This window comes from Capsella rubella, unplaced genomic scaffold (assembly GCF_000375325.1).
Source record: "Capsella rubella cultivar Monte Gargano unplaced genomic scaffold, Caprub1_0 scaffold_5, whole genome shotgun sequence".
Classification (NCBI taxonomy): domain Eukaryota; kingdom Viridiplantae; phylum Streptophyta; class Magnoliopsida; order Brassicales; family Brassicaceae; genus Capsella; species Capsella rubella.
The window spans coordinates 9,929,157-9,941,159 of NW_006238919.1; the positions used below are offsets into that span (position 1 = coordinate 9,929,157).

At 36.4% G+C, this 12,003-nt stretch overlaps 3 protein-coding genes across 3 annotated transcripts; 1 reads left to right on the forward strand and 2 right to left on the reverse strand.

Moving 5' to 3' along the window:
- Nucleotides 1–4,863: 4,863 nt before the first annotated feature.
- Nucleotides 4,864–5,646, reverse strand: LOC17885298 (60S ribosomal protein L12-2). The gene has a single exon (XM_006291891.2). It carries the CDS (start codon nucleotides 5,558–5,560, stop codon nucleotides 5,060–5,062), a length of 501 nt encoding a protein of 166 aa, XP_006291953.1. The 5' UTR covers nucleotides 5,561–5,646; the 3' UTR covers nucleotides 4,864–5,059.
- A 291-nt stretch (nucleotides 5,647–5,937) lies between these two features.
- On the forward strand, nucleotides 5,938–7,859 carry LOC17886405. The gene is made up of 2 exons (XM_006290767.2): nucleotides 5,938–6,022; nucleotides 6,117–7,859. Exon 2 carries the CDS (start codon nucleotides 6,127–6,129, stop codon nucleotides 7,672–7,674), a length of 1,548 nt encoding a protein of 515 aa, XP_006290829.2. The 5' UTR covers nucleotides 5,938–6,022; nucleotides 6,117–6,126; the 3' UTR covers nucleotides 7,675–7,859.
- Nucleotides 7,860–7,922: 63 nt separating this feature from the next.
- On the reverse strand, nucleotides 7,923–10,902 carry LOC17886346 (cytokinin riboside 5'-monophosphate phosphoribohydrolase LOG4). The gene is made up of 7 exons (XM_006292841.2): nucleotides 10,584–10,902; nucleotides 10,173–10,270; nucleotides 9,998–10,028; nucleotides 9,465–9,564; nucleotides 8,550–8,620; nucleotides 8,311–8,454; nucleotides 7,923–8,224 (listed from the first exon to the last, which is right to left on the reverse strand). The coding sequence occupies exons 1-7, from the start codon at nucleotides 10,704–10,706 to the stop codon at nucleotides 8,144–8,146; spliced, it is 648 nt and encodes a 215-aa protein (XP_006292903.1). The 5' UTR covers nucleotides 10,707–10,902; the 3' UTR covers nucleotides 7,923–8,143.
- Nucleotides 10,903–12,003: the final 1,101 nt, after the last annotated feature.

The window sequence follows — 12,003 nt, forward strand, 5'->3', positions numbered from 1 at the left end:
CCCACCTCCATTGACTGAAATCTAAAAGAAGGCCACACACTTGGTTTAGCAAGAACCTTTACTAAACATGCATCCTCCAGACCAAAAACCACCTTCTCCACTCTATGGGACTTCATACTCTCAATTGCGCATATCAATGCTTTAAACTGAGCATCTTTTTTGTCCATCACCGAAACAAGAGCACAACGACTATGAAGCACCACATTGCCTTCATAGTCTCTTAAAACCCACGACGCCCCAGCCAATCTGTTTCTACTGGACCAAGAGACACCAACGTTACATTTCAACCACTCTTTAGGTGGTCTCTTCCACCTTTTCAACAAATGATCAGTTCCACAGTTTTGGGAAACCCGCCTTGGCTGATCATCACTACTCTCACCATTCTCATCCTCTTCCTCTACTACTTGCGCCTCTGCCCATTCTTTCCAATCCTCACAGCTTTTTTGAACAGTTTCTATTGGAGAGAATGTTTTGGCTTCAAAGGATACCAAGTTCCTATTCTTCCAAATCCGCCAAAGAGTCCATGGAAACGTTCTTTTAAACTCTTCAGGCCAGTTGACATTCCTTTGGTTCTGCAACAGATAATAAACATTTGAAAAAACAGAACCATTTTGAAAGCCTTCCACAGGAGAAGGAATTCCAGAGAGCGCCCAAACTTGTCTAGCCCATGAACAAGTGAAGAGAACATGGTTTATGGATTCATCTTCCTCTCCACAGATTTGACACAGATTGTCAGTCCTCATACCTCTAGAAATCAAGGCAGTAGCCACCGGTAATGCTCCACTAAGTATCTTCCACAAAAAGACCTTAATCTTTGGATCAGTTTGGAGATCCCAGACTTGGGCCTTGACCGGGTTAAGAGAAGGTAACCTATTAGCCTCTTCTCGAGTCGTTTGGTTTGAAGACAAGGCTGCTAGCCAATACGCGGATTTGACTGAGAATTCGCCACTCTTGTTATGTCTCCATGAGTAAAAATCTTCACTCTCTACAACCGGTTTGATCTTCTTTATTCTTATGATATCAGCCGGCAGAAAGTGATACTCTAGAGCCTCTTCATCCCAATCTCTCTTATCTCTATCAATCAGCTCTGAAATTCTAAGGTCTGGGTTGAAATAATTATTTCTCCTCCAAGGAGGCCTCATTAGCCCATCTTCTAACCAAGCATCAATCCAAACCTTAAAAGACTTTCCATTCCCAATATTCTTCACCAACCCTTGAACAAGCAGTTCTCTACCTTGCAAAATGCTTCTCCAAGCATAAGATGGTCTGGCTCCTAAGGTTGCATTTAAGAAATCAGAGTACGGGAAGTATCTACTCTTCATTAACTGAGAGAACAAACACTCAGGGTTCTGTAGAATTCTCCAAGCCTGCTTAGCTAGAAGAGCCTGATTAAATGTTTTTATGTCTCTAAAGCCCAATCCACCTTGCTTCTTAGAAAGACATAGCTTCTCCCAACTTAGCCAGTGAATTTTCCTAGCATGTTCTTCATTACTCCACCAAAAAGCTGCCATTGCACTTGCTAGATTTTCACAAGTAGTTTTGGGAAGTTTGAAACATGACATCACAAACACTGGCATTGCAAGAGCCACAGACTTCAGCAGAACCTCTTTACCTCCCTGGGACAGAAACCGAGTAAACCAACCTGATAGCTTTGATTTGAGTCTATCTTTTATGTAACTCAGGAGTTCCACCTTAGACCCACTAAAACACTCTGGCATACCTAAGTAGGTTCCTGCTCCACCCTCTTTGAAGATACCCATCTTATTTTGAATCTCTGTCTTCACCAGAGTATTTACCCTCGACCCAAAAGTTATGGACGACTTGGTTAGGTTGATCGATTGCCCAGTAGCCTCTCCATATTTGAGTAAAGTATCTTGCAGAAAACTACATTGATCCAAAGATGCCTTACACATAAAAAGACTGTCATCCGCAAACAGCAAATGATGAATTTCCGGCCCTTCTTCAATGAATTTAATCCCTTGCAGTTTTCCTTCTACTTGGCCTTTATTAAGCAAGTGGGTTAAACCTTCAGTACACAACACAAATAGAAAAGGAGATAAGGGGTCTCCTTGTCTCAAACCTCTTTGTGGAGTAATCATACCAAAAGGCTGGTCGTTTATGAGAACCGAGAAAGTTACAGAACTCACACAAGCCATGATCCAATCAACCCATCTGTTATGGAACCCCATGGCCACCAACAGAGCTCTCAAATAACTCCATTCCACTCTATCGTAAGCTTTAGACATATCTGTCTTAACTGCCATAAACTGGGAAGAGATGTCCAGATGAGAATTCAGACTTTGAACCGCTTCATGAGCCACTAAAATGTTGTCTGAAATCAATCTTTCAGACACAAATGCAGACTGGTTAATAGCTACAATCTGAGGGAACCATATCTGAATTCTACTAACTTGGAAATATATACTTTACATGAGATATTTCAAATTTCCCTATATTTAAATGTCCTACTGTACTTCTTGAGGGGGAAAAGAAAGTCATGCAAACTAATTGTTGATAATTGTAAACCACCAAATTAATAATTCGTATTAAAGGCTTATATTAAAGCTGACAGCGATGAAACTTGAATCTCTAGTCCTATTTAAATTTACAGTCTTTTTACGGTATACTCGATATATATAGATTTATTACATACGTAGAAATATGAGCTTTTAACTATGGTAGATTCTTAATTTTGTTTTAATTATGGTAGATATTTAAAACGCCAACAGGTTTAACTATATATATACAGATCGATTTTTTATCGGCACGTTATATATATATATATATATATAGTCACAACGAAGTTACATTATTAATATATTTCGTTTATGCACCCGAAAAGAAGCTAAGGTTCGTACTATTTACTATCTTGTTATTGGGTTCTCAAAGGTCAAATTCTGCGGCTAGTCAAATTCGGTGATATACCTTTTTTGGGGGTACATTGATGTCTCACTCAAAAAAACGTGTAGTTACGTATTTAGGATTTATTAGGAGTTCGATATAAATTACAAAACCAACATCTTCTCCTAATTTGTCTTGCATACATTTTTTTCAATTTTTTTTTTGTTATTATACAGGAATTAATGCATTGAATGGTGTATTAGGTAGATATTGTAAAGGTAAACTAAAATAATGAATACGAAGTACTTTACTTTTTTTTTAAACTAAATTTTTGGGGGAAAAGATGTTATACTTCTTTGCTCAAAAAAAAAAAAGATGTTATACTTCTAAATAAAATGCACAGTCTGTTTTAAATATGAATTTTAGTCAAAATGCCACATTTAACCAAAATTTTATTTAAATGCCATAAAACAAACATTATATCAGAATATTATAAGTGTTGCCGATATTATACTGAGTAGAATGGAAGAAAATGTTCCTCTAACTTTTTTTTTTTGTCAACTGGTATTATATTGATTGGATTAAACGAAGGAATACAACACATAAAGACAGACACCACAAACCAGTGCTGCAACTTTACCCAAAAAACCTGCAACTACTACCTTAACCTTCTCTACAACACGAGACAGGTTTATACAAAAAATGTTCCTCTAACTAAATATGTGAAATTCAAAGATAAATTATCGGAAGAGACTGTCCAAGAAAAAGAAAAGCATATTGGAAGAGATGAGAAGCATAGGGGCTGGGGCTTGGTTCAAGATGTAAAGCCCATAAGTTCATGATTCATCGAGATAACATTACAGGTGTCCATCATCTAAAAAGTAGTAGAATTGTCCTTACATGTTAAGAGTTCAACAACTACTAAACTAAGCTTTCATAAAATGTGTGAAAAGTAAGTTACACTTCATGTATCTCTTGGTAGGAGATTTAAAAGAAATAATTATTATCCTCAATGCTCTAAGCTTTTCTAAATTCTATAAGCAGTTTTCTAAATATAACTAAAAAAATAGGCTAGTTTGTAAAATGACACTTAGAATTTCCATTTTAAGTTGGACCATTTCTGCATGTGATAACAAATGACCCCTACTGATCTTATAAAAGTCGAACGGGCTAGTGTCTAGTTGAACAAAAATAAATTATTTATTTTTCTGTTCATCACATAACATATGGAATTTATTTATTTTACCAACAGACAACAATAGGTCTCTTTTAAAATGCTAATGTCTCACCATTGCGGTTCAACATTGTTGCTAAGGACATGTAAAATTGGTATAACTAATTAATGTCCTGGTTTGATATTGCTCGTACGTGTTGAATCAAAAATGGAGGCGTAAGCAAAATATCGGGTTTTATGAGATTGTGTTCCAGAATACTAATGAATTTGTTTCTTATCTCCATGTTTTCATCACTAAATCATCGGTCCAATGTTTAGAAGATGTACACCATGTTTTAGATATTGATAATTCTGCAAGTGCGCATATTATATTAAATCAACATACATCACAAGTTCATATTATTTCAAAACATAACAGAAAAAGCAGCTACCTTCAGAACCAGTGCCAAAGACTATATGAAATCACAATGGCCCTAATGGCTTTTTCCATCAAATGATAAGCAAATTCATGCAAAAGCCTTTCATTTGGTGTCACTGAAAAGTTAACTTAAACCCTAAAGAACATCAAGACTAAAAATCAGACTGTAATAGATAGTTTCGGTTGTTTATGCAGTGATCAAAAACTAGTCGTGAAATTAAATCAAAGAGCATGAAATTCTCATCTTGTAACCATCAAAATTCTCACCACCACTAAGCAAGAACGTAAGCAACATATCAAGGTCATAACTTTGAGCAGACATACAACATCAATGCAGTTTCAGATTCTAATCATCAAACCACGAGATATTTCAAACAATTTACACTCCAAAAGAAAGTGTAAATCATTTGAGCTAAACAAACGAAACCAGAGCAGAAGCAGAAATTGAATAGCGATGATAGAAAAGAACCATTGGGGATTCGAAACATAACACAATAATTCAAAACTTGAGTCATTCTAAGTGAAAGATGATAGCAGCTAAGTTCCCAAACAAAAACAAAATAGGGTAAAAGGATAGAAGATGAGATAACAAGAGCATTTCAAATTCCCATTGTTCCATTTTTTTTTTAATTCTCAGGAATATCGAGATCACCTTCTTGAATCTCCTGCTGAAGATCCTTGGGGTCTTTCCCATCAACAGTGCATCCCACAGAGACGCAGGTTCCAAGAATCTCCCTCACAGTCCCGCTCAGCTCCTTGGCGATAGATCTAGGCCTCATTATCCTAGCTATCTCAATCACATCATCGAATGAGATGTTACCATTGTGCTTAATGTTCTTCACCTTCTTCCTGTCTCTTTCTGGCTCCTTCAACGCCTTGATGACCAGGGCTGCAGCGGATGGCACCACTGTCACCTTAGCCTGACGATTCTGAACCGTCAGCTTCACGGTCACACGGAGTCCTTTCCATTCCTTCGCCGTCTCTTTCGCGATGTCTTCTCCGATCTTCTTAGGTGCGAGACCGAGGGGACCGATCTTTGGAGCTAAGGAACTGGCGGCTCCGACTTCTCCTCCGGTTACACGTACGTACACATCGACGATCTGGCTCGGGTCCAACTTCGGCGGCATGGTTCTGTGAATTCGAGTTTCGCTCTTCTTCTCGGTTCGATCCAAGTGGCTAAACGAAAAGAGGCTGCTGCGAAATGAGCTTTTAGGGTTTTTGAAGTAGAGGAACGTATTAAGTGGTCGAAATTAGGGTTTCTTTCGTTCCAATGCTAAATTACTAACTTGTCCTTTGATATGAAACGGCCCAGTCCACTATTATATGGGCTTCATAACTTTACCAATATATAAAGCCTGTTTTTAGTGTATCTTTTCGACTGAGCCCGTATCTACTTTAATAATCAAAATCTCGGTTCTATTACTGGTTTGATGTACAATTATTCGGTTTAGTAAAACCGTTTCATTTTCAACCCAGCAATTCAGGTTACTGTTGGGAGTGACGAAGGAGTTGAATCGAAAACTAGGAGAGGCAAAATCAAAATCCAAGCTTTCTAGGGTTTTACAGATCTGCGATTACCATTGTTCCAGGTACTTGTTTATTAGTCTAATTTGATTACCATTTTCACAACTTTCATGTATGTGTTATTGAGAGATTTAACAAGTTGCAGACTTTTTCTTTCAGTTTTGTTGAAATGTCGAGAAGAAAATCCACCGTCGTGTTGCCCCAACCCATACGTCGATCAGCAAGGCTTCTCTCTATGCAGAATCGAGATAGTCAAGTGAAACCCAGGAAAGATCTGGTCTCTTTCTCGGAGCCGTCGAAGAAAACTCGCCGGGAAGTCCTACGAGGACTATCTAAGAGATTAGTATACTTAGTGGATAGTCCAATCGAAGATTCGAATTCGAAAATATCTCCGAGATTGAACATTTCGATTGATGGGTTTCCGTCACTGAGGCGGTCTCTTAGGCTTTCAAGTAGGGAATGTTCCGGGGTCTTAAAAGAGAAGCCTTTTACGAAGCCTGCATTGACCTCATCGGCGACAATCACTGTTTCGTCTTCTGGTGCTCTGAGACGGTCTCCTAGGTTTTCGAGTGGAGGAGGAGGATCTGTGGATCAATCGTCTTCTTCCATTGGAAGAAAGTCTGGCGGTAGTGTTTTGAGTAGATGCAGTACCAAATCAATTTCATCTGAGAAAGGTAAAGGTGGAGATGGTGTCAAATCTAAGGATAGAAGTAGAAGTGGTCTTCGTCCAAAGACTAAGCAGTTGTTTGAAGGTTGTGCTGATAATGAAGAAGAAGAGGAAGAAGTTAGTCTTTGTCTTAGTGAGAGGAAAAGGACGAGAATTGCAAAGCCCAGTGAGGAAGTAAATGCTGTGCCTGAAGCTGATGAAGGGAAGAGAATATGGAAGGAGGAAGAAGAAGAAGATGAAGATGAAGGATTGAAGACAAAGAAGAAGCTAGAGAAAGGAGGATGGACAGAGGAGTTGGAGTTAGCTTTACAGGGAGCTTATTTGACAGTGAAGCCAAGTCCTAATTTCTGGAAAAAGGTTGCTAAGATGGTGCCTGGAAAATCCGCGCAGGAATGTTTTGATAAAGTGAACTCAGCCTTGATCACTCCTCGTCAACATCAGCCTCGAAGAGTCAGAAAAACAAACTTATCGACCATTCCGCAGTTTTCACTCTCTGCAAGCAAACTACTGAAACCCAATTCACCGAAGACTAAGATACGACAGCGCAGAAACAACCTCTCAAAGAAAACGGTCAGGCATCTACTGGAGAAGCAAAATCATATGGATCAAGGTAGTGGATTTGATCTCTTCTCAGTTCTTGAGCCTAGCATCTCAAGTAATTTTCTCTCAACTCCAATAGAGAAAGGGCCAAGTCTTCCGAAAATCCTTGAAAGTCCAGTGCCTTGTTCAAGTAAAGATCAAACAACTCTCGTTAGTCCTCCAGTACTGAAACAGGTAAAAAACAAGGCATTGCATGAGAGGTACATTGATCATCTGCATATTAGGGATGCTAAAAGAAAAGCAGAGTCTACTCGATTTGCTGGGAAAGAGAACATAAGACCTATTGAAATTCAGAAGAAGGATTCGGTTAGGGCAGCCAAAGATGCCCTTTTCTTTGATGTTCAAGAAGCAATCCAGAAGCTTAAGGGTCTGGAAGCTGATAACTCATCTAGTTCTTCAGAGTTTTGCTATGACCATGGTGATACTGACGAAGAAGATGAATCAATCTAGTTTCTAACTTGATATGTTTGATTGTACTAGGGCACAGAGCGTAGAGATTAGAGCAAGGCATTACTGTGAATCTTTGTTTGTAACCATGAGCGTGAAACTACTTGTATGAGTTTAGTTTAGTCAGATGTTGTATAAACGATAAAATCAATTATCTTTTCAATATGAAGTTCAAATTTTGGTTCCTCCCCATGAATGTTTTTTCATGAATTATAACTAAAAGCCAAAGGTGTTAAACTTCCTCGATTGAGTTACAAAACAAAGTGATTCTTAGACACAAGAACACTTGAGAGTTAAAGAGAAGTAGTAATTTACACAAGAATTTCCTCCCTCAGTGGAAATTTTTAGTTTACCCTCCTAACCAAAAGTTTAGAGATCATCAAAATCAGTTTCCTTCCTTAAGTAAGATACATCTTAAATCTCCTGACATCAAGTATTGATAGTTATATGTTTAGATAAATTCTGATTAATATCAGTCTTCAGGAGAGTAGCCAATCCGCTCGATCTCCCAACAAAGCTTAGTCGCAACACTTTCATGGCAAGGCGAATATTCCTGCAAACAAGAACAACAACAAGACAGTTTATATGGTTTCAGTTTGATAGTCTTTTGTATCAATTAAAATTCCAATTGTCACGTACCTCCAGCTTCTTAACAAGATCCTTAGCGGTAGGTGCAGAAATTATAATCTTGCGTGCAGTTGGACTGATGAAACCTTCTTCAACGGCTTTATCAATGAAAGAGAGTAAAGAGTTGTAGTATCCATCAACATTGAGTAAACCCACCTGCAGGAAAGATAATGATAATAAGCTTTCTTTGGGGTTTAACATTGTTCACCAAAGTCTGAATCTTTATAAGGATCCTTGTGATGGGTCGTTACCGGTTTGTCATGTATACCAAGCTGAGCCCAAGTTATGACCTCCAAAAGCTCTTCAAGCGTTCCATATCCACCTGCGATTTTTCAAAGCAGAAGATATTATAATCCGTAAACATTATTATTATTAATATATGGTCAATTCACGAAAATATACTTCATCTGCAGAAAATGTTCTCTGTACAAGAGGACTTATCCTCTGACTCTATTTACATAGGGACATGATTACAAACAAGCAGGTCTTATTGAAGAACAAGACTTCCTTAGATGGGCAAAACATGCTTTTTTCTGAGACTGTTTCAGGTTTTTGTCTTTTAACATGAAACAGGTAAGATAAATTAAAACTTTGGTCACAGTTACACTACACACAAGCTAAATAGAGAAGTAGCTCCCAAGTAAAAGGCAAAGAGAAAAAAGAAACAGAGATTGGTCTAATTTTCAGTGCGAGATGTGGATGTGTCAAGGCATCTGTAGTTATTATGTTCAAAACTGTGTCCATACAAGAGAACCGAAAAATCATTACAAAGCAAACCAATATACTTTTAAATTTTCTAAAATTTTAACTTGAAACAGTTGCTTTCACACTACAGCTTGAGTTTGACCAAGAAACAAAACGAGGTTTTACTTATATATTCTTCTTCCATCTTCTTTGGCAAAATCAGTCAAAAGAGTTTAAACCCTTTTCGGTGCTATTTTTTAATCAGTTTTATTCTTCTTTAATACTTGGGTTTTCCACAGTTTAAGAATTTAAAAAGCCTAAATATGATGCTAATTAGATTCTTAAACAATGCTGTCACTAGACTTGACCAGTTTAATCATTACTTGTTTGGAGAAGTGAACTTGTTGTAAGAGAGAGTACATAGAGAAAACAAAATTAACAATAAAAACAGATGGGACTTGGAACACAATTTCAATACTAACCTGGTAAAGCAATAAAAGCATCAGAGTGTCTAGCCATCTCTGCTTTTCTTTGATGCATATCAGCAACTGCTCTTACTTCTCCTACTGTTTCACCGGTCAACTGCCAAAAGAAGAGCATCCAAAATTTTAAAAAATATTAACTAATAATCTTGAAACTTTAAACTAAACTAAACTATAAAAAAAAAAAACAAAAAAGCAGCTTTAGACTGTGCTATGACCAGAAGCAATGATGGCACTGTAAGCAATTTGGCTTATTTTAAATTCATTGCAAGACTTTAGTTAAGAAGCACTTCATCTTATTTTTCTCAAATGAAACTGTTTTTTTTTTTTGGTTTCAATAAACTATAAAGGGTTGAAGACAAAGCAACCAGAGAAAACTATTGATTATCATATAAAATAGGATTATAAACATAAACAATGGTTAAAAATTTAGGGATTTGGAAAAAAAAAAGCAGTTTACAAAGAGGAATCAACAAGCAAACTTAAAAAGTTGGAACTTTCTTCCTCAGGGATTATATATATAGCAAGCGTACCTCTCTAGGCATCAGTGTCTTGGGGATAACTCTGTGGTGAAATGACAACAAAGATGAGGAAAAAGAATCTTAGTATAAATGTTTTAATCTTAACTGCATCATCCTGGTGTTCAAAAAAAAAAAAAAACTGCATCATCCTTAAAAACTCTGTTTAAGTGATAAGATGAAGAAATACCCAATAACATGACGACCACCATCATGAACAGCTTGTGAAACCAAACCCATCAAACCTATGCTTCCACCTCCATAGACCAGATCAATGTTCCTTAAAACCTAATAAAAGCAAGCAAAACATGAGTTCTTAAACTCATTACGGATAGAGTTTAAGAAATGAGCTAAGAAGAGAACCAAAACCAAACCAAGGATAATCTCTCTTTGTACTTAGCTATATCACATATTTCAAAAGAACGTTTTCAAAGTAGAAAACAGAGGAAATGCTCTACACGTTGAAAAAGACAAAAAAAAAAAAAACAAGCAGAAACATATTCACAAACATCTGGTGAACATAAACGGTAACAAGTAAAGAAAACAGAGTAGAAAAGCTAGAAGAGAAAACCAAAACATGTTATATGTAACGTAAAAATACCAATTCGTTGCCAAGATCCACAGCAGCATCTTGGTAACTACTCTTCTTGCCTTGGCTGCTTCCACAGAACACACAGATTCTTCCGAACTTTGACTTTTGCATGGTTTCAGTGTTGACCTCCATTGATTATGCGGGTAAGCTCAAGGTAAGAACAAATCTTTGCTCGAAAGAAAACAAAAAGAAGAAGGTTTGGTAATGAAATCTCTCACTTGGGTTGCTTCCTTAAAAGAACATAAACGGCAGGGTACAAATCGTACAATCGTTGAAGAAGAAGTGAAACCCAAAATTACAAAACTCGAAAGTTTTAAGAGTTTTGGTGTTTCTTTGCCTACTAATAATGTTTTCAAGTTGAGGATTGTTATTATATACTACTTGTACTTAGTACAGAGTGCGTTTTCTCGTCATGCTCTCAAATCTCAATATTCAGTTTATTTTTTTAAACAATATTTACTCTTCGGAAATAGTTTCATTATTTTAATTTTGATGGGTGAGTTTAGTTTTATTTTTGTTGTTATATTTTTGGGAGTATTTTCACACGTGAGAGATTGAAGCACGCGCGTAGCAGCCACCCCGCACATACAGTTCATGTTGGCACGCGTGGACCACTTCTTTGTGTTTTGTTTTGTTTTCCTCTTCTTGTTTTTTTTTTGTGTGTGTGTTTTCTGAAGTTCACTTATTATGAGCTTCCCTTATTTTCTTTAGGTATTAAAAATGTCTATCATCTTCTCCAAAGACTTTGGAACCCAAAAAAAAAAACAGAATCAAAATGGTTATATTCAATTGTTTATCAAAATTAAGATTAATAATGAATTAAACTCATTTTTCATCAAGTTTATATGACAACAATATATATTTACAAAAAGTTAAAGATTAAAAGAAATTACATGCATACTTGAAAACGAGATATTCCTTACAATTTATTTTCTATATTTGCTTCAAAATGATTTTAAAATTTGTCGTGCAACAGATAATGGGAAGTGACAAAGAAAACATCTTTAGATTAAAGAAACTAATTTTAAATATAAAGCTACCTCACTTTTTGATTCCCTTTTTTCAAGAACAGAACAATTTTTTCATTTTCGACAATGATTTTTTTTTTTTAATTTAAATACAACAATTTCATTGTCAACATATATCTGAACATGTAAGATGGGTCCAAACATAAACTCTCCAATATTTAAATGAAAGTGTGATCAAAACTAGTGATGAGTAAAAGAAGAGATACACATACATACAAGTAACATATGCTTACTCGTACGAACATATATGTATAATTAGGGATGATTATGTCTGGTTTATGGAGCAATGTGCCATTGATGATTGAAAATAAGAAACACAAAATGAGTTTTATATACATATATGCCCTTTTCAATACGACCAATGTAGTCTAGTCTCCCCTTGTTCTAATAAGCGCATCAAA